Here is a 22123-nt window from a genome sequence, read left to right as displayed (position 1 = left end):
CAAGCAAAAGATCTATGAGGGTGGGAGGCAGTTCACATTCTGGCAGCAGCTCTGGGAGGCTATTCTGACATCCTGCAAAGACATTAAAGCAGAAACTCTCAAGAACTCACAAGTTCAATGGATGCAAGAATTGTTAAGGTGATATGAATGAAGGCGTCCAGAATTTAGCCGGATTTGAGGAGGAGCTTTCTATTAGGGTTGTGTAATAATTACACTTAGCTTTTCTCACAGAGGAAGTACAAATATTTTGTAATTGTTTAAAGATCTCCAGACCTTCTTGCAAGAGACCAGGCTCTATTTCTTTCTCTCAGGAAGGCTGATAATTCAGGCGTAAACCATGGGGTTACCGTGTCTTTAATACGTAATGTCTTAAAAGGAGCGTGCTTATTGATAACTGTGACAAAATTGTTTATAAAGAAATCAAGTGCCAGCTCAACATTCATAATTTCTGAAGTAAGATAAATTACTATAAAAAAAAACGTCAGATAAAAGGGTTTGACTATTAAAATATTTAAAATTTCTCATTGTGAACATGTGAGATCTGGTCTTGGGTAACTTTGTATTTCTAATGCAAGCAACAAGGCAGTGATAACGAATGCCAAGCTCGAAGACACCACAGGCAGTCATTTTTTCAGTTCTATTGGAGAATATAAGGTCGATACGGGTAGACTGGGAGTGGTCTGACAGGTTTGGCCTAGTGGTTTCCGTTATGAGCTGGGGCAAATCTACAGTATATCGTTAGTGACCCGTTTGAGGGAGCTGGATGAGTCGTTAAGAATTAGAATGCTGTGCAAGCAGATCTGCAAGGACATCTAATGAGCTTGAGACAGCAGAGGGGGGTCGATAGACCCCTGCTACAGTAAAAGAGGTAGACCCTAAAATAATGTTAACAGCAAGAAATTCGAAGCTGAACCGATAAAGCATTTAAAATCATTACAGAGAGACTTGACGTGTAGATTACCACACCACCCCCTCTCCCAGAGGCAACTAAAACATTCAGACCCCCTTGAGGGAGATGGGATGGGGCCAGACAGAATGCAGTGTTTTCTCAGAGACTCAGGCCTAGTCCACACGTACCAAACCGATCTTTTTTTCCTCCGTCTTCCCTGGAACCGTATCAAGAATATTTGCTTCCAAACGGATCCATCTCAACACGACTCAACACGTTACTTCATACCCCAGGCCTATAGGTGGCACTGTTTCTTTACAGAAATTGACCAAAACTTGCGCTTTACAGACAGAATAGGCTACGACGAAATGGCTAGTGCAAGGAAACCAGAATTGTTTGTGTGGACTGATGGTGAACTGTCAACTGTAGTCAACTGTAAAACTAATAAACTTTATTTTACGGTTTGTGAAGGGTGCAGTCCCGTCCTTTATTTGGCTAAGGCAGGTAGGCCTACTAATCACCTTAACTTTCTTTGGTTGTAGGATAGTCTGTGATTCACATTCGTTTTGGCTATCACCGCAATTAGGCTACTAAACGCAAGGCTTACCCAAGTTATAGACTATTCTGTCGCCACATTTATAATATTGCTATAAAACCTTCGTTAGTAACAGTCAATACTTTTGCCTGCATCAAATTGCACATTCGCATTCAGTGTGCTACCATCGGCTTAACGTGAGTTCTAAGCGTCTTTGTATGCTTATATCTGATTTCACTCGACTGTGAATGCATGTATATATGTTGTAAGACATGTAAAATAAATGAATGACACTGGCACTACGCACAAATTAATGTAGCCTAAACTTACACCACACTTTCCTAATAACTTAAGTTCTCTCGCGTCACTGACAGTAGCTAGAATGCATAAAAAAACACTGAGCCTTGGCATGAGTGAGATGAAAACAACCTTGCCACCATTGAGACAGTACGTGATAGCTGCTGGAAGCTTGACCCCTCTAATAGTAGTCGCCAAGCAGCAGGACTTTTTTGGAGCATGAGTCCTCATAAGAGAAGACAGACATGAGAACGTCGTCCAGGAGAACATCAATGGAGCGAAGTTCAGTCCTTAAGCTGGACACATCAGATTCCGAGGGAGCTGGAGAGGAAGAGGCCTCAGGCAGGCAAGCCTCTAAGTTCATAGTCCAAGTTAGACTGGGGCAGAAGCCGGACAGCCGGTTAGCGTTTTCCTAAGGCACTTGCGGCACTGCGACTACTTGCGACTCATGCGACTACTGAGAACAAATAGACGAGTTCTCCGAGTTTCTGCCTTATCTTCGTAATAATTTTTCCAACCATTTACATTCTTTCCAACATGGTTTTATACACACTACAAAAAACGACGCATCATACAGGTGTCTAACACACTGAAAACAAACTGTTACACGTGTAGACCACAGTAAGCCTTTTATTTTAATCCCGACTGCAATCAACCATCAATTTGCAGAGACCTGATATCCTTGTTTATCTTACACTTCCCCTCTGCCTCAATTAATTTGGCTGAGATCCACGCCTCCATTCCAACACAACCACCTTCAGTCATTTAGCAAAGCCCTCGAGGCTAATCTCAAAGACAATCCCTTTCTTAAACACGCAAGAGCACATTGAAACAGAACTTCTGTGGAGACGTTATGTCAACAACCAGACTGTGGCTCACTCCCATTTTTCGGTGGTGCATTTAATACGATTGGCAAAAAGGCCTCCCCGCAGCAATTTAATAGCGCCAACGGTGCCTCCAGCTGACACCACCTTTGACGGGGGGCCCACCTCGAGTGTAGCACACCTCTTCTGACTACCAAAAGCAATTAAGGCATGAATCTCATGTATCCATAAACTTACCTCTGCAATTGCGACCACACCCATTGATTTTGACAAGGATGGGTGGTTTTATTTGCCTTGGATTGCTCTTTGCAAAAAAACGTGTCATAAAAAACTTGCAAGGGCACACCCAAAGAATGCAACCAACAAACCACCTCAAGTTACCATACAACTGCTAAGGTGTGGAATAACAAAAACTCCTTCAAAGTACAGAGCAAAACAAGCAAACAAATTGAAAGTGTCTTGGATACGGAGGCTGTTTGTTAAAGCCAAATTTTCCTTGGAAACCCCAAGGCAGTTTGAAATGAAAATAAAAAAGTAATGAGAAACATTACTACAACGGATCACGTGTAGTGGATGAATGTGTTGGCAAGGACGATCAACACCAACAGCTATTATGATGGGATGGAGAGGTCACTGGTGAGACATTGTGTGTGTGTGTGTCTCTGTCTGTCTGTCTGTCTGTCTGTCTGTGTGTGTGTGTGTGTGTACACACACAGAGGGGGAAGGTTGTGGGTGTGTCAGGTTTAGAGTGTCTGAGATCGGACCCTGGAGCGGGTCCCTCGGAGAAGCCAAAGGAGGGCCGCGTAGCGTAGCGTAGGACGGGGGCGAGGAGGAGCTGAGGGACAGGGAGCCCTGCTGGCTTAAACGGATGAGGTTATGAGTATAAACACTATGGCCTTCTCCAAGAGCAGTCTGGGTGTGTGTGTGTGTGTTTGAGGGAGAGTTAGAGGTGGAGGGGTTGGAGGGTGGGCAGTGAAAACACATCTGCCCTGCTCTTTGATCTGACTCTATGCAGCGCAGCAGGACAGCCACATCTCATACTTTCTTCCTTCCTCTCTCTCCCTCTCTCTCTCTCTCCCTCTCTCTCTCTCACTCCCCCTCTCTCACTGAGTGACACACACACACACAAACATGAAAACATCCTGACCACAAGTATCTCGCCACATACACGCAGGCACACACGCACACACACACCTTCTTTCTCAGTCACCCACATTAATCTCGTCACGGTCAAGCAGAGCATGCATACTGTACGCGTACGTGTGTGTGTGTGTGTGTGTGTGTGTGTGTGTGCATGTATTTGCATGTGCATCAGTAAACAGGAAAGGTCTACACTTCCGCCATAGCAGCAGCAGCCTTATGTGACTACACTAACGTTCAAACATCTTACGTCAGAGACTGCACTATCAGCGCTGAATAATAAACTGTTTAGTCAAGTTAGCGGACAATTAGCTTTGGTTTTGGTTTTCCCCTAATACCAAGTGTGTGTGTGCCCGTTAATGCCAGTGATTTTCCCCACAGCACAGCACTGACTCCGGCTCCTTTCCCCCTCCGAGCATCATGAGTTTGAAATGTCTGAGCCGAACAGATGACCTGTCTACTAACCACACGTCAGGATGTGGCTCCTCATTCAGCCCACTGTGTGAGTGGCAAATAGTACGCTAGAGCCTTCACACCACACACACACACACACACACACACACACACACACACACACACACACACACACGCACACGCACCATCCATGCGTCACCCCTAAAAACCCCACTTAACAACCCCCAAATTGTGATGAATGAGATGATGATTTGCTATGTTCTGTCCATGTCACAGCATGAACCCTTCACCCTGGCCATAGGTGTGTCGCCACAAACCCAAAGACCCCCCCCCCCCCAATAAACTCTGTTAACGGCCCACAAATGATGATGAATGACATCATAATTACTTGGTTTTGTCCATGTCCCAGCACTGTGTGAATCTTTCACCTCTGCCCAAGGGTGCAAAGACTTTCTATGAACTCTATGACCCCACCCCATCAAAAAAAAAAGAAAAAGAAAAAAACTTTACTGCCCACAAATTGTGATTTGTGAGGTTTCATCAAGATTTTGATGTTCTACCCACACATCTTTGCCATAGGTGTGAAGGAAGATAGTTGCCGCAAACCTTTCTGATTCTCTAGTTCCGACCACACGCTAAATCAAAACAAGAGGAGGACCCTCAGCCGAACGTCTCGTCTCGTCCAGTCCTTCCCTCACTGGAAAACATGTGGCGTCTCCCAGACCCGGCACACACTGTCAGAAGTGAGTACTGTGGTGGGACGGGCTGTCACAAATACATGACTGCATCAGGGAGAACAAATCCAGCGCCCTATTATCATTTTCACAACGTGAGCGAGCGAGGGAGGGAGGGTGGGTGGGTTGTGAGTTTACATCAGATGTGATTCATTCGGCTCAAAACCACATTTTTTCATTTGGATTTATAACTTTCCTGGCTACAGTCAAAAAGTGTGTATGTGTGTGTGCGTGTATGCATGTGCGTGTCAGAGAGAGAGTGTGTATATGTGTGTGTACGTGTGTGTGAGTGAGTACGAGAGGAGAGAGAGAGAGAGAGAGAGAGAGAGAGAGAGAGAGAGAGAGACTATAAGCCCCTCCTCCCCCTGACAAATTACAGCAGAGCGAGAGAGGTAAACAAATAATTGTTTTGTCATGTGAGAACCTCCAGCCTGCTCGTCTGGTGTCTCTCTCCCTCTCTCTCTCTCTATCTCCCAAACCGCCGGCGAGTTTTGAGCTAGCGAGAACCCCACCACAAGCCTCCGCCACCCCGTCCCCATGGCTTGAACGAGGCCGAGAGAACCACATCCTGAGGGGAAGACTGGGGTGGGGGGGGGGGGGGTAGGCAGCAAAACACGAGAGCCCTGCTTCCCTCAACTGGAAAATCAGTTACACAATGTGAACTTTTCACTGACGACTGGAGCGCTTTGCTGAAATTATTACAATTGTTGCTTTCATTTAAAGCCAAAGTGGAGAAGGAGAAGAAGAGAGGGAGGAAGCGAGAAGGAGGGAGAAAGAGAGAGAGAGAAAGAGAAGATGAGTGAGAATGAAGGAGGGGAGACTGAAAAAGGGGGGGAGGGGGAGAAACTTCTCAAAAAGAAAAACAATAGCAGAATGCTCCCATTGAAAAGTTCCGGCAGCGCTGATGGCGAGAGAGATGGGGGGGGGGGGGGGGGGGGGCAGAGACGCATCCGCTCCCTGCCTTGATGTGTCGGCCAAGGTGGGTGGCTCGCCGAACGTTTCCCAGGGTTCTCGACAGGACGGGGAAAAGGGCAGGGCCAGGGGCGGGTGGATGGACAGGGGGGCAGATTGCAGGAAAATAGAGGAGAGAGGGAACCTAGAGGACGACAGTGCTTATGGGGCAGACATGAAAGCGAGGGAAGGGCCACAGCTCACGGCCAGAGCAGGACATCAGGGACAAAGCAGGCGTGAGGAGAGCTGGACAGGGGGGTCCGGGGGAGGGGGGGGGGGTAAAGAGGGGAAACGCAGCATGGACCTCCACAGGAACTGGAACAGGAACGCTGGGCGAGCCGAAATCCCTGTGCCGCCGCATCGTCCAAAGCGTCTCTCCGTGTCTGTATGCACACACCTACACCCCTGGGCGAGGGCCTCGGGACCAACAATCCTGATTAGCACATCTGAGCTTCTATGCCCACGCAATAGCGGGAGAGAACAAAAACACGCCATTGAGCAATATGTCGATGCATGTGTGTGTGTGTGTGTGTGTGTGTGTGTGTGTGTTTGTGTTTGTGTGTGTGTGTGTGAGTGTGTGTGTGTTTGTGTTTGTGTTTGTGTGTGTGAGTGTGTGTGTGTTTGTGTTTGTGTTTGTGTGTGTGTGTGTGTGTGTGTTTGTGTGTGTGTGTGTTTGTGGAAGTGCGTGTGTTTGTGTACACGTGAAGGAGAAAATTAAATGGATGAAATTACGCATCCAAATCAATCTTTTCAACACTCGTCCCTTCAGTCAATAAAACATCCATGCAGAATAAGTCTGTGTATGTATTTATGCGTGTCCAGGATAAATAGGAAACAGATGCCATGTATTCATCCAAAAACACAAAATAAATGTATACAATTTCGTGGCTTTACTGCTTCTTCTGGTGGCTCTGAAAATAAATAATTAGCATGCATGGGGTTAGACCATAAGAAGTTCACACAAGACCACCACTATGTGTGGCGGCCCACCTACGAATGTTAACAAGAAAGACAGAGAGATGTCAAAAAGAACAAATATGAAACCAACAGAAGAAAGACAGAGATAGAGAGTGAAAAAGAGACAGAGAAAGCAAGAGTGACAGAGAGACAGACAGACAGAGAGAGAGAGATGAGAAAAGTGAGAACATGCCTCAATAAGTAGTTATGTTGCCTGGCCCGACCACATCCCTGAGAACCAGATTGCTTCCGGAAGCGGCAACCTCTGTTCCAGAGGACCACCTCATGTAAACACAGCCCTGCCTACGCAGCACGCGGCGGCCGAGAAGCCCTCAAGTTGGCGAAGCCGCCCGGCTTGTTTCAGCCAAGAAAGTCCTGAAAAATGGAGGAAATACCGGAACGTAAACAGCCCTCACCATAGATCGGGTCACATTTCCTCCGCGCGCCGCCGCTGCGTCCTCCAGTCTGCTCACACACACGACAAACCGTTCGGGAAAGACACGTAACTCTGGGGAGAAAAGCAGAGTCGGGGGGAAAAAAAAACAACAATAACAACAAAACAAACGAACTTGGACAGTGGAAACTCAGACAGAGAACTGCCAGGGTTCACTCGGAGTTGGGAGTGAACTGACTGGAGGGGTCACAGACTACCGGGTGAGCTTAATAACCCTCCTCGTTCTTCTCTCACAGCAGGGAAAAACAGACTGTGTCTTTTTAGAAGTGCTTTTTGGGGTTTCTGAAACAAGCCCACACCCCAGAGAAAAAAGGTTGACAGCCCAGGTTCACCTAGCTAACCCTCTTCATGGGAAAGACTGTTTTCACTTCGAGAGCTTTGTTCTTTTTAAAGAGCTATCAGAGTGGATAAGTTGGATCATGTTAATGTGGAACATCAAGAAAAACTTCAATGGACAAAAATCCCCCATGCCGCACTGCTCAATCAATGGAGGTTCGACTACGACATCCAATACTGACAAAACAAACCACATATTTGCAGCACACTCCAACTCTAAAAGGCAGACCAGACAATGTGAACTCAAAGTCCTGTTTTCTTCCCATTCAATTGTTATATAAAAAAAAAAAAAAAACAACAAAAAAACAGATTTACATTCTTTCATGTTTTTATCGTCTTTAGTTTTGCCATTGTCACAGCTTATTTTTGCAATTCTCTCGCGAGCATTAAATACGATACTTTTGAGTGTCCTTGGAAGACAAATATAGCCCATGTCGCATCAACTGACTTTCACTGGAATGTAGGGGGGGGGGGGGGAATAAGCAAACAATTACAGGCTGCCAAAGACAGTGCCAGTTCACCACTACTAGGACTGTTTTTAATCTGGGGGAAAAACATGGAACTCAGCAGTCTTTACACTGAGCCTAACCATTATTCGCTGGTAATTTTCGGGCCCTCAAACCACAGAGAGAGCCCAGCGATAAGCTACTCATAGGTCACAGGATTTAAGCAGTGTGAGAACGCTCTCTTGATCGCTCTCATTTGTTTTGTTTTTTTCTTGGCCTCTTGCACAAGCTCACCCACTATCCATGTACTGCAACAGGACAAGCTCTAACATAGACCTAAACGAAATTATCCTAGTAGTAAGAAAACAATACTGAATATGCACAGATGTGAACGAGCTCCTCTACAAAGTTCCCCTTAAAGGCAAATCCTCATCTCCAGCTGGTGGCATACCTCGGTGACGTTGTTTGGCGATGCATCTGAGATTGGCGTGCCTCTTCATGAAGTACGCTGCCAGGCGAAAGGAGGGCCCTGCCAAAGACAACAGACACAGAGTTAACTCAGTAGCAAGGTGGGCAGGTTGGCGATGTGGAAAAGAGCTCGGAGTCATCATGACAATACATGGTGCCGGCTTGCACAGGAGACACTGAACATTTTCATAATGCATAGCTGGCCTATAATCAATTGGGCAGCGCTTGTCAGGAGCCTGTGGTATTCAAATGAATGCTGATACAGGCAATGACGCGGGTCAGAGAGAGAAAGACAGAGAAAGAAAAGGAAAGGCGCTGCCGCAAAGAGCAAATAATTTCCAAATGCAAAAGAGTGGCTTCAATTACGCATGTGGGATATGTGGATAGATCTTATCACCTCTACACCAACAAACACTCTGAACAAGAGGACATGGGGTTGAGAGTCATGACACTCAATGGCCATGTTTCAGGTGCAGTGTTATGTTCAAGCAACACAATGTGGTTCTTTTAGCTTACATCAACAACGTCATTCATTTTAAAGCTACACTGAATGAATAATGTTTCTGATGTTGTTGATGCATGCCCAGAGCACCTACAGTAGTATTGCACTATGATGTTGTTCCAGGTTCAGGAGCATAATTTTTTTTCATCGGTTTTAGACAAATTACTGTTTACCACCTTAGTGCTAAATGCCATTGGGTATTCACGCCAAGGGGTATAAAAACCTATTCTTTCATCCTGTTGCGGAAGGTGTTGACATTTGTGCTCAAAAGCCAATCCAACATTCACTTTGAACAAAAGAGTATGCTGAATACTTTAAATGTAAATCATAAAAACACCCTTTCCTTCAGTGCTCCTTTATTAGCGTGCTGAAAGGTTAAAATAAGGTAATAAAGAAATGACTGTCCACATGTCCACAGTAATTAGAACAGATACAAATGTGTGTTCCAGTGTTTCCAAAAGGAGGACTTTTCAGTCCGAGCCACTTTTTTAGTTTCCCATTCACAGAACAAGCGCTGTGTATGAACACCAGAGTAAGTGCGCACGCACACGCACGCACACACACACACACAATGGACTTTTTATGAGACCGTGAGAAGTTTGCTGAATTTGACAAAACGTGTATTCTATTACAATCAAGGAGTGCACCTTTAACGCTTAAAGGCCAGAGCAGAAAAGGCCTTGTGCAAATTGAAACTGCCTTGTCAACAGCTCTGGCATGGCCGCTCAGTGATGCCAGGGGCTGCTGAGCCTTTGATGTACTCAATAATAAGGCTGACAGACCGCCCAAAGAATTTACTGCCTCCACTGGTGTGGACGCCGGATGATGAATTCATCATGCTTCACTGGCTTTGGGGAAGGAAATCGGACGTGTTGTTGTTCCATGGCTGGTCTGCAGGCTTTTTTCTGCTGACAACAGACTCCAGAGATGAGCAGAGCAACTCAACTCAATTGTGCCGTGTCCAGGCTAAGCCAATAAAAGTGCTCACCTCCTGGGTCCTTATCCTCCTCCTCCTAATGCCCCTCAGATCTCTTGCCACTTTAACTTTCCAGCCTTCTGATCTAAATGTGTCATTGTTTTCGATTGGCTAACCCACTACAGACCAAATGATAGGCAGTGATAAATGATGAGAAGCAAGAACACCAAGCTTTGGTTCACTAACCAAAAGCTCAAAAGGTCTCTGGGGGACCCCCATCAGTACTGGGCCCTTAGAATCGGCCTACCCCCCAGCAGCGCCCCTGTATCATTATATGATCTGATGATCTGCTCTGTTGCAGTTGTTGCACAGCATTCAGCAGTCAGTGTTTTTCATCAGGGAATAATCCCCATCACTGTCTTGTGCTTGGCAAGTTATGTGGTGCTAATCTGCATTCAAATCCTATTATTCCATGTGAACTTTGCATAGTAGAGCAAGTTCATGGCCTTTAATTGTAGTCTGCTAGACAGCAATTGATCCCTCTTTAAAGGACAAAGCCATGGAAATGAAAATCGTAGGGTACAAAACCATGCACCCATTCACTTGGGTTTTATTTAAAACCAGCGTGCATACAGGGAAACAAATCTACTGACCCAATGTTGTTTGCTATTGTTGAAGGAATGCAAGACACAGTCTGCAAAAGACACAGCACTGTTGCCTAATCCGAGAGGAATTTGTCAGTGAGGAGGGGAAGGGTCTGGCTAACACGCTAGCAATCCAGTTGTGCTTTGTAAACAAGACAACAGGCATGCAATGCTGTGTGAGCCCTCTCTGTGACCACGATAGAGATGCAGACTCTGTGTCTGTCTGAAGTACTGTAGGTTGCCCCAGGCTGGTAGGGGGGGTACCGAAAAAATACTGCAACCACTACCACCCCCTCAGTTTCACAAACAGTGCACATTCATTAAAACACACCACATACATATGAGAATTTCTGGTATTTTTTCCCTGCCTTGAGCTTTTCTCACTGTTACCATTTAACATGACCATTAACAAACAATGCTGGCAAATGAATACTTGACCGACAGGCTAGCGCCGACAGACAGAGATCCATAACTTTGGCTTCAGACGACCACCTGTCGAAAATGAGGAGGGGGCGTGTCGGGGCCAGACTGGACCAATAAGAGCGCATTTCATCTCTCCACGAGTGATGACACTCATGATGGCTCCTTGAACAACAGTGACACTTCAAAAGAAAGCCTGCAGTGTACCCGCAGGTAATGACATGTAATTACCTTGTCTGCAAGCCACAAAACTGCCTCAGAGTAACTTTAGGCAAATGAATGATGGGTCCACCTCCACCCCCCCTTCACTTAATGCTTTAACAGCACCCTTTCTCCACACTCCTGCTGTGTCATTTTTGCAGTCGAGGTCCAGTGATATTTTCCATAAATAACTGGCATTACTAAGAGCGCTACATCATGGAAACAACTGAAAATTGTCAAGACAAACATGAACTGCCGCAAGACACATTGCCCAAGCTCACGCAAACAGTTCTTCATGATACACTCCTTCCTCCCTCGTATTCAGAGTTTACAAAACATGTGGCTAGGCTAGTTCTCCTAACACTACACACCGATTGTTGCCACGCTTCTTAGAGATCATGTTTTAAACCACTCTTACTGGAAAATAGTCTTCTTCTCAGAGTGAAGGCTGACAGACCTGCCAAGCAGGCTCCAGCAGACAGATTTATGTCACTGTCCCAACCTCTGTAGACTCCAGACTAGGGTTCCCATGCTAAACAATGCCATCATCTTTCTATAGTTTCGTGAGAGAAAGGACAACTTGCTGCAGGGAGACGGAGCTCAAGTGATTAGGTATTTGCCCCACTACACGATGAGAGGATTCAGCTCCAGAGAACCTGAGGGGTTTTATGGTGTAATGAACAATGGGAGACTCAGCAGCAGGCCAAAAAAAAAAACAAAGAATTTAATATCCTATCAATCAGACGCTGCCAAATATCAGTAAATTACCTGTCATCTTCTGACAGTAGCTTGACAGTTTGTTTACAGATGGCTTGTACTGCATCAATCCAGTTTTTGCTGGTCTCCACAGCAACCTGCCACCCATGAGTGCCACCTTCAGCCTGACAACAAGACCATGAGAAAATAATGTGAAAATCTAGCTACTCTGTCATAACATTAGTCTTGTTCATAACCCAGCCAGGTCCTAGGGAATTTTTTCCCTGTTTTTCCCCTCTTGTGCTTTAAATACACAACACTCCAAGCCTTCTCCGAAAAGTATGCAGATTGGTATCAATCTTGAGTTTGTTCTTCCCATTTCTGGAGTGGGAGGGAGAGCAAGAGGAATGATCTGCTCTCACAGCTCATCAGGCTGTGTTTGGGGAGCTACCATTTTTGTCCATTAAAACTGGATGGATAACACCCTTCACCCCTTTTTCCCCTCCCTACCAAACACCCTCCTTCTCCTTCTCTCTCTCTCTCTCCCTTGTCTTTCTCTCTTGCTCTCTCTTTCCCCTCTCCCCTGGTGATTTGAGTCTGCCAATTCCCAGGACAAGGCAGACTAGAATGTCTGGACCCAGAGTTGGGAACCACCAAGAGGCATGACTTGAGACATCAGCTGTTGCTCTGACTCTTAAAGCTCCCTACGCCGAGTGGGAGTTGCTGTTGGCGCCCGTCCCAGGGTCCTTACGCTAAGTGATTGCCGCGTTCTTGTTTCCGTGCTCTGATCTGCTGCGGGGGGAGAAAAAGGGTCCCTTTTTTGCCCGAGATTCACAAGTGCTCACATGACGCTGTTTTGATTTGCCTCTTTGAAAGACAGACTGACTGCCTGCCTGCCTGCCTGGGTTTACGAGGTTTATCTGACAGGACGGGACAGGTTGCTTTAATATTGCTGTTTGAGCTGTACATATGTAGCAAGCATATGTTGTGACAAACCTTCCCCACAAGGAAGGCAAGCAGTGCATGACCGATTAACACGTGGCAATGGGCCATCGGGAATCGGGCCACCAATTACGGTGTAATCATATAATGACTTACAAAATGCAGTACACATTGACACCGGATATGCATTTCTCTTGGTGGAGGTGCACCTGGAGAGCAGCAGTTTCTGTCAGATTTGAAAAGCAGCTCCTAAGCACTGAGCCTTGCCAGCTCCTTGTCATAACCTACCACAACAAGACAACAACACAATATGTTTACCCACAGACTCCACACAGCTGAAACACATACAGCTTGTGTATGTAAAGCTGTGTGTATGTTAATGCTTGTTAATGCACCCCCCCCCCCCCCCCCCCCACACACACACACACACACACACACTAAGCTTTCACCACTTCCTGGTGAAACAATGAGGGGGAAGAAAAGTCAACAAACCAAAAGAATGTCAAAAGAATGTGCACTAAAATGGAGTACAGCACTGGATGATTGCCATCACGACTCAAAAGTGCAAAGGCAAAGTGGACCAGTGGACCCCACAACCCCCTCCCGTCACCACCCCCCCAGAACTCCAAGGGTTTCAATCACTGGTTGGGTGAAAAACAACAGAAAATGCTAACAAAAGGTTGATGGTAATGTTAGTCACTGGAGATGAACCAAGACTACCTCAACATTTCTGATGAACTTGTTCAGGATATAGAAATATACAGGTGGGATAGGCTTTGTCCACATCTCTTTGTGCTTGTAACTAGGGCAGACTGAGGAGGGAGGAAAGGGGGGGGCGGTGTTGGGGACGGGGGGACGGACGGACGGACACACACACACACACACACACACACACACACACACACCACATGTAAGAATGGAACGGGGCTTTCCTGGAAGAACATCACTCTCTCGCTGCGTAACCATAGCCTCGGCTCTTCAGCCAGTGCGCCTTATCGTTCTGCACAACGTCCACCTGAAACAATATTTGCACATGAGTGTTCAATTTAACATTTGGGTGACCCCTCCCCAATGGTTACGAAAGACGCCAGCGTGATGGCGCGGGCCAATGAGCACACTGGACACAGGACCACAGAATGACAAAGAAAATAAGTCAACTAACCAAGCCTCCTTCAATAACACTACGAGCCCTCGACATAATCTGACCAAAAAAATTCAGTAGCAGCACTTGGAGAGAAAGAGAAAGACAGTGTGTTGACAGCGAAGCGTGCAAAATGCCAGGGGGACAGGTCTGAACAATCCCAATGGCGATGTTACGCTATCTTCTGTTTATCCTATTCGGACAAGCTGAAGTCATCACAATAATATTAGGGTGGAGCATGAGCCCTGTTGTCTTAACTGCAGCCAAAATCTGTTCACGCCTTGATGTGCTGGCATCGCCTCGCCGTTCTCAGGCACTAGGAAATCTTTGTTTTGAGAAGCAATCATTTCAGTTCGAGCAAAATGTAAACACATCAGGGAGACTTCCACCCCCCAACCCCCACCTCCTCCTCCAGAGAACAGAACAACAGCGAATAGGGTGGCCACGACTAGACTGCTTACTGGTCCTTGCTTTAAAAGAACATCTGAGGGAAAAAAAAGAAAAAAGAAAACCCATCAGAGTAAAATTCGTCATACACTGTCTGACAAACCCACACAGTTTCATTGAGGAAAATCCCTTTTTATTAAAATGTCCAAACTCAACAATTAACCACCTACACTTCTCCAACATAAAACCTGTGGCTTAGGACAGCATGAGATCATTGGGCCAATGAAACAGAAGGGAGCAAGAGTGTTTTCCCTCTTAAAATCAACAGTTCCCACACTCCTTCCACATAAACAAAGACTGATTGCAGCCTCAGAAAAAGGCAGCTATGGGTGGCTTATATTATTTTTATTATTAGCCTTTTTTCCCAGCAATATCTCTTTCCACATGACAACCACTCGACGTACTCAAGCTTAACGACACACCTGCACCAAGCACATACTGTTCCAAACCACCAGGTCAAATAAGAAGCTTGAAAAGTCCAATCCTGCGTACATTCACATCCACTGACAGACATGCACAGGCTCTATAGTGACTGTGCTGAGAGGGGAGGCAAGAAGGAACCTGCTTAGCCCCTTTAAGGAGTACGATGAGAAATACTGTGTGTGACTAAAAGGTTGCAAACTGAAGGATCCATTTGATGATATAATAACTCAAGCGATACTAAAAGGTACATTCTAGACCTGTAGGGTATACCTCTGCAATAACAAAATTAAAAATCTCTCTCCTCCAAAGGTTAGTCATCGCCATTGGGAGTATGGGCATTAATGAATGGTATAATGACGAATAACTGGGCAGAATTTCAGATAGAATTCGGTGGGAATTCTGGAACGACTTGGGGGCAAAAACAAAGCACTCTCTCAAAGGTCAGTCAGCCCCACTGGGTTCCAGTAGATGAATGGTGTGCGGGGCCTGAGCCTGAGAGCCGGAGTGCCTGCAGCCCTGCCTGACTTATGTGCTGTTGTGCCTGCTGCTGATCCGCTGTGTCGGGGCTTTGGTGCCTCCTGCACAGCTACATTGGCCTTCATTGGATCCAGGCCTCTTCCCGCCTGCTCGCCTCACTCCCCATTCGTCTTCTCACTTTGGGCATGTGCAGAGCCTGTCTGTAGGGAGCTGGGGCACCCATCAGCAGCGCACCTGGACGAGACCTTTTCGCCATCTGGACTGCAGCAGCTCGGCTCCGCTCGCTTAGCTCGTGACAGTGAGCTAATGCTGGAGCCTAAAGGAAAGGAAGGGCTGAGAAACATGTGCTTTTCAACCGAGTCCGACACACTCGTTTAGGTGTTTAAATAGCGTTTTTATAAAGGCCTGGCAATGTGACATTGCGTGGTGTTGATAGCTATGAATCACCGTGACACAAATTGGCAGACAGAGGTGGAGGTGGTGGTTGGGTGGGGTGGGTGTCACCTGTTTTCCTGAAAAGAGGTGAAAGAGGAAATGAGCGGGAAATCTTTGATGTCCACGCCATGAAAATGAGGAGAGAAAAAGGAAAACACAATCATATGTAGAAAGAAAAACAAAGTGATCCTCTGATTCCTCGGCTAATTCCTAAAGCCAGTGTTCTGGTCAGGAGACATAGTTACCCTGAGTTCATGGAGAGAGTGTGTGTGTGTGTGTGTGTGTGTGTGTGTGTGTGTTCATGGTTTGCGAGGGGAACTGGTCACATGAATACCGTGCTCCGGCTCCCATTCCTCAACAGTAATTACACAGAAAAGAGGCTGGGGTGACAGCAGTGGTGAGCTTGCGGTTTCACTCCACAGATCTCAGCTGCTGACCAAAGAGGTGTGTGTGTGTGTGTGTGTGTGTGTGTGTGTGAACTGTAATGAACTGGATTAAAGGTTCACACTCACACACTGGCCCTTTGCTACCCAGCCACTTGTGTTTTCAACACCAGTCCACCGCACAAGCTGTCGTCCATATTCAGTAGCTAGACAGCTCTGCACTGCTTGGCAAAGGCCAGCTGAGCTAAATCATCCCGCAACAAATAGGTCTTGTCAACAGTGATAATGCCTACTCATTTTGTCAGTGCCTGGACTATGTCTATCCGTCCCATTCATTTCAATGGAGACTCTGCTCAGTTTTTTTGGTGTCCATATGATAGATAGCTTTCTTTCTGGAAGTCATCCTTGTGGGGGAAATGTCGATATAGCAGAAATATAGCGGAAAGACAGGGGAGACAACAGCCAAAACCGATACATCTGCACTGTGTCAGGGGCCACAGCCTACTTTGTGCCTAAAGAATTCACAAATTATAGTTGCTGGTGTTACAGTAATGTATCTGTGTGCAGTCCTGTATGTGTGTGTGTGTGTGTGTGTGCTTGTGTCTGCATGAGTGTGTGTGTGTGTGTGTGTAACTATGACTTATCACATGTGCGTCTGCCAATGCTGTGTTGGGACAGTGTGTCGTGCGGCTTAGTGACAGGATTTACACAGCAACAGTGGCACCAGGGGCTCGTCGTCGCTGCCTTGGCACAGGGGCAGAGACATAGACCTGGGACTCGGTGGGTGCTGGGGAGGGGAGGTGTGTGTGTGTGTGTGTGTGTGTGTGTGCGTGTGCGTGTGTGTGATGGAGGGGAGGGGAGGGTGTGTGTGTATGTGTGTGTGTGTGATAGAGGGGAGTGGAGGGTGTGTGTGTGTGTGTGTGTGTGTGTGTGTGTGTGTGTGTGTGTGATGGAGGGGAGGGTGTGTGTGTGTGATGGAAGGGAGGGGGGGGTCCGTTTCCAGGCCAGCCTCTGGAATCTGCACAGCTCTACCACAGGTCTCCATTACGTCCAGCTAGCCCTAATCCCCTCTCCTCACCCTCACACACACACGCACACACACGATTGCACACACACATACACACAGGCATTTCTCCCCCACCCCTTACCCTTTAGCACCAAACCCCCCTCTCCCCTGTCCTCACGGGTCCCTGGGCATGGGGCAGGTAGCGGAGGGTAGCGCTCCCACATGCCTCACATACACAGACGGGGAGGGTAGAGACACATAGCGCTAGACCACAAATAACAACAGTGGGAGTCGGGGTGGGGTGTCAGGTAGGGAGAGAAACAGAAGGAGGGAGAGCGAGAGGAGAGAGTGAGAGAGTGAGAGCGTGTGTGTGGTGTGTGTGGGCGTGTGTGTGTGAGGAGAGAGGACGAGAGGCGCCTTTGAAGACGGCCGTTTATAAACACAGAGCAGTAGCAACAGGGAGGGTTCCCCAACGGCAATGCACAAAAATCACACACACACACACACACACACACACACACACACACACACACACACACACACACACACACACACACACACACACACACACACACACACACACACACACACACACACACACACAATTACAGATATATTGCAACAGGTAATGGTGTATCTAACAAAGACCTAAGTGGTTGAAACTTACACTGGGAGCAAAGAAGACTATCTTCACTTTTTTTCCCTTTGTAACTGTCAAAGAAATCCCAAAAACATGGGAAGGCCTAGGGTAGCCTACATCAGATGGCCTAAAGATTAGGCCATTCTGCATAGCATTCAGTGATTTGCATGCAATAACCTTGATCTACACGGACTTTGATCTAGCCTACTTTGGCTATTTAAAGGTCCTTTATTGCCAAAACACAACACAATGTAAATGAATTATAATAAACAATAAAGGACTTAATCACACACAAACTACTATTTTACTAATATAAAAATAATAATTATGTAGGAAGTTTAGAAGTTTAGAACCCAGAATTGACCTGTACACTACAAAAGTGCTACCCTGGAAATCCAGAGACCTCGCAAGACGAGAGCACAATGGAATTGTCTCTGCGAGACACTCTGGCAATGAGCAATGATGGACGTTACTTTTACCCCTTGCATCCTGGAGAACCAGCTAAACTGATGAAGACAGTGCTGCAACGTTGGAGGACAGTAGGCCTAAATATTGGTCTAGTGTTATCCAATTGCGTGCAGTGAGATTTTCAAATACATGCTTGTTGCTGCTCCTCGAGTTGGGCCATTACATTGTTCGTGGCCCGACCCTTAATCTTTCTAGATTACCAGGGTCTGGATTTTCCAGGCTACAAAAGTGCACCAAATTCAACACAAATGACTCAATACACTTGGAGGAGGTCTGCGTCCTTTATTTCGCTGTGGTATCATTTCAGTATCGAGTATCGAGATATTTATGGCAGGTATTGTATCGAAGTCATAATTTTGGTGTCGTGACAACACTACACACATGTTCTTAACCCTCTCCGTTATCAACATGTGCATGCACACGACCACACACAAATACAAATCGAGTAAAAAAAAAGCAGTCGAGTAAAAAAGCATGCTTTTAAGTACTTTGTCAAAACCCTCTATTTCAGAGCGGTTGGCATTCGTGACTACAGTAAATCTATCACTCAGAAAGACTATGTGTCACAGCACGGACCTGACTGCAGTTTTCTTAGGCGTATACATACACACACACACACACACACGTACACAAACACACACGCAAGTATTAACATTCACACATTCTCTCTCTCTCAGACACGCACACTGCATGCCACTGCAGGCACATCACCGCTGAGGGCACGCACACACACACACAGGCTCGCTCACACACACACACACCACAAACACACACACACACACACACACACACTTAAAAAGCAATGAAAGGAAAAAAGCTAGTGCACAAGTGGTTGCTTTCTCAGGAAAAAGAAAACAGAGCATAAAAATGCTTGTCAAATGGAAAACTCTTCCCTCAATCTTGCACAAAAAAATGCCTGTCTCCCATCTGTAAACCCCAACCCCATTCCACGGCACTTCAAAATGAGTTTCAGAGCATCACCCAGCCCCAACCCCGCTGCAGACTCAAACCAAATAAATAAGTAGTGTATATATATATATATATATATATATATATATATATATATATATATATATATATATATATATATATATATACACACACACACACACACAGTTAAGAACAAAATTATTCATACCCCTGGCAAAATATTGATGTAATGTTGATTTTCTCTTGACTAATATGTTTGTTCTGACTAAAAATGACACTGCCAAATGCCAAAAGGTTGTAAGACAATGTGGTTGAAACATGGAATCAAAAAAATATATATATATCTTTTTTTTTTTTTACATTTTTATGAAAAATGGCATGTCCAAAATTATTTATACCCTTTGATCATTGTATGGTTTAATGGTCCAATGATGCCTATTGGGGAAGGTCTCTTGGCACACTGCCTGATCTTTTCCTCCAAAATCTCAGTGTAGCCTCTTGCTTTAGTGTTACCGTTTACTTTGAGAAGGTCACCAGGTCCCCCCCATCCCAAACGAATACTTTTCTAACCCCCACAATTGAAATGGACATGGTGTCATTGGAATGTAATGCTTATTTTTTTATGCCAATCTCAGGCCATGTCCCTGGGTCAAAAAGAAATCCAGCGAAAGCTAAATTCTTTGCCCTTATAAAGGTTAAGCTGAGTTGTGCATGTTTGGAAATTAGTGATCCATGATCAGCATCCAAGATGACCAAGTGATCCATTTTGAGATGGAGTCAAAATTTCAACCACCAAAACACCATCCACAATGTGGAGATCAGCTATAGAAATATATTAGTTTTGGGTGTTTTTCAGACAATGGAACCTGGTGAACTTCTCAAAGTAAATGGTAACACTAAAACAAGGGGCTACATTGAGATTGTTGGTGGAAAAGATCAGGCAGTCTGCCGAGAGACCTGACCCAATTGGCATCATTGGACCACTAAACCACACAATGATCCAAAACATACAGCCAAACAAGGCAAGAAATGGTTAACTGAGAACAATATCAACATTTTAGAGTGGCAGAGCCAGAGTCCAGACCTCAACTCGTCAAAAAAGTGAGCACAAGCACAAGGAGTGATGGCAAATAATCGTTCCTGACTGAAAACCCGGATTGCTGTTAAAAAGGTGTGGTCTAAAATCATTGTGGAGACATGGAGAGGCTTGGTAGGTACTATAAGAACCATTTTGAGAGCTTTGATGGTAAATAAAGATGTTTCCATTGATTATTTAAAAATGGTATGAATAATTTTGGACATGCCATTTTTCATAAAAAAATTAAAAAAAAGATAAAAATGATTTTTTTTTATTCCATGTTTCTTCCACATTGTCTTACAACCTTATGGCATGTGGCAGTGTCATTTTCAGTCAGAACAAACATATTAGTCAAGAGAAAATCAACATTACATCAATATTTGCCAGGGATATGAATCATTTTGTTCTTAACTGTGTGTGTATATATATATAAAGAGGAAATCAAATAAGAAGAGGCGTTAAGGTGTCAGAACTCAGACGGCCAAAGCGCCCTGCCGGCTGGCGGTCCAGTCCCTACAGGGCGGCCGTTCACCGCAGCCAGCACCCCCCCCATACCCCCCCCCCCCCCCTTCCCCTGCCGCCAGTGCCAGGCTCCGGCCGGCTGGCCTGCTTTGATGGGAGAGCTCGTATGGTCCGTAAACACATTCTCCGGGGCGTAAAGCTATCCTGCAACACTTGCTCTCAGTGTGTGTGTGGTGAGTGAGTGAGTGAGTGAGTGAGTGAGTGTGTGTGTGTGTGTGTGTGTGTGTGTGTGTGTGTGTGTGTGTGTGTGTGTGTGTGTGTGTTAGTTGCTGTGCTAAGTGTATGAGTGTGTATACAGTATAAGAGTGTGTGCATGTATATAAATATGTACATGAGTGACTGTGTGTGTGTGTATGTATGCATGTATGTATATGTGTGTGTGTGTGTGTGTGTGTGTGTGTGTGTGTGTGTGTGTGTGTGTGTGTGTGTGTGTGTGTGTGTATCTCGTGCAGTGGCGGTCACAGCCAGCACTGCCTTAAGCCCTCTCTTCTGAGGGCTGCCAAGAGGCGTCAGTGCTACACTGTGCAGCGCTCGCAAAGCCCTCTCCCACGGCTATTAGTGACCATTCATCTGGGAGCCTGGGAAAATGCCTGCACCGCAGCCTTACAGGGGCTCAGCCCACAGCCTGCCAGGTGTGCCCCCCGCTCAGCACCCCCCCATCACCACTCCACCTATCACACACACACACACACACACCACGCCAAGACTGTTACCCATGGCACCTGTGCTGGCACTGCAGCACCATCAGGGTGCCGTTAACACCCACCACACATACACGTACACGTACACGTACACACACATAAGTGCACACACACACACACACACACACACACACACACACACACACAATAACCTGTCCTGCCCATGGAGGTCATAAACCAGAAGCAGAGAGCACTGCAAGGTGACCAATAAGTCCAACCCATGGTGACTACAGTGGCTGCAATGGGAAATCACAGCAATAAAGACAGTTGTGAAATAATTCCTTTTCTTTTTCTGAGCTGCAAGCGCTCCCTATTTTAAGTCCTCACAACTGGACAATAGGCCAGTGTGACTAATCATCTTTAAAAGGCCATGCTGCGAATTCATTTTTCTTTTTATTGGTCTGTTTTTGTTCAGTCGAATATCAAAACCGAGTCACCACTGGAAAAAAAAAATCGGAAACCAAGCTGAAGGGCATGTGACAATGTGTGCACAGTAGAGTGCATTTGGACACTGAAGACTGTGAATTGTTCTAGCCGCAGGGTTTACCGCTAATCAAGGCAGGGGTTTGGTGCAGCGCTGATGAGACGGGGAAGGAGAACTGAGAGTGGCACAGAGCTGCCAAAGGGTAAGCTGAGCCCTGGCACTGGTGGCTGGTGCCAGGCAGCTATTATGCCCTCTCATGCCCGTCCACACGCAAACCCGGAG

At 46.1% G+C, this 22123-nt stretch overlaps 1 protein-coding gene across 2 annotated transcripts in view; it reads right to left on the bottom strand.

Moving 5' to 3' along the window:
• LOC121685703 (SLX4 interacting protein) overlaps nt 1-22123 on the bottom strand; it is a 49859-nt gene that overhangs the window by 8369 nt on the left and 19367 nt on the right. For both annotated transcript variants that reach the window (XM_042066375.1, XM_042066376.1), the window contains exons 5-6: nt 8429-8506; nt 7158-7249 (exon numbers count right to left, since the gene is read on the bottom strand). In XM_042066375.1, coding sequence (XP_041922309.1) covers nt 7158-7249; nt 8429-8506 — 170 coding nt within the window. The remainder of the gene's footprint in view (nt 1-7157; nt 7250-8428; nt 8507-22123) is intronic.

The sequence above is a fragment of the Alosa sapidissima genome, chromosome 16 (assembly GCF_018492685.1).
Source record: "Alosa sapidissima isolate fAloSap1 chromosome 16, fAloSap1.pri, whole genome shotgun sequence".
NCBI lineage: Eukaryota > Metazoa > Chordata > Actinopteri > Clupeiformes > Clupeidae > Alosa > Alosa sapidissima.
The sequence above is the reverse complement of the archived record's forward strand: the minus strand, read 5'-3'. Positions and strand labels throughout refer to the sequence as shown.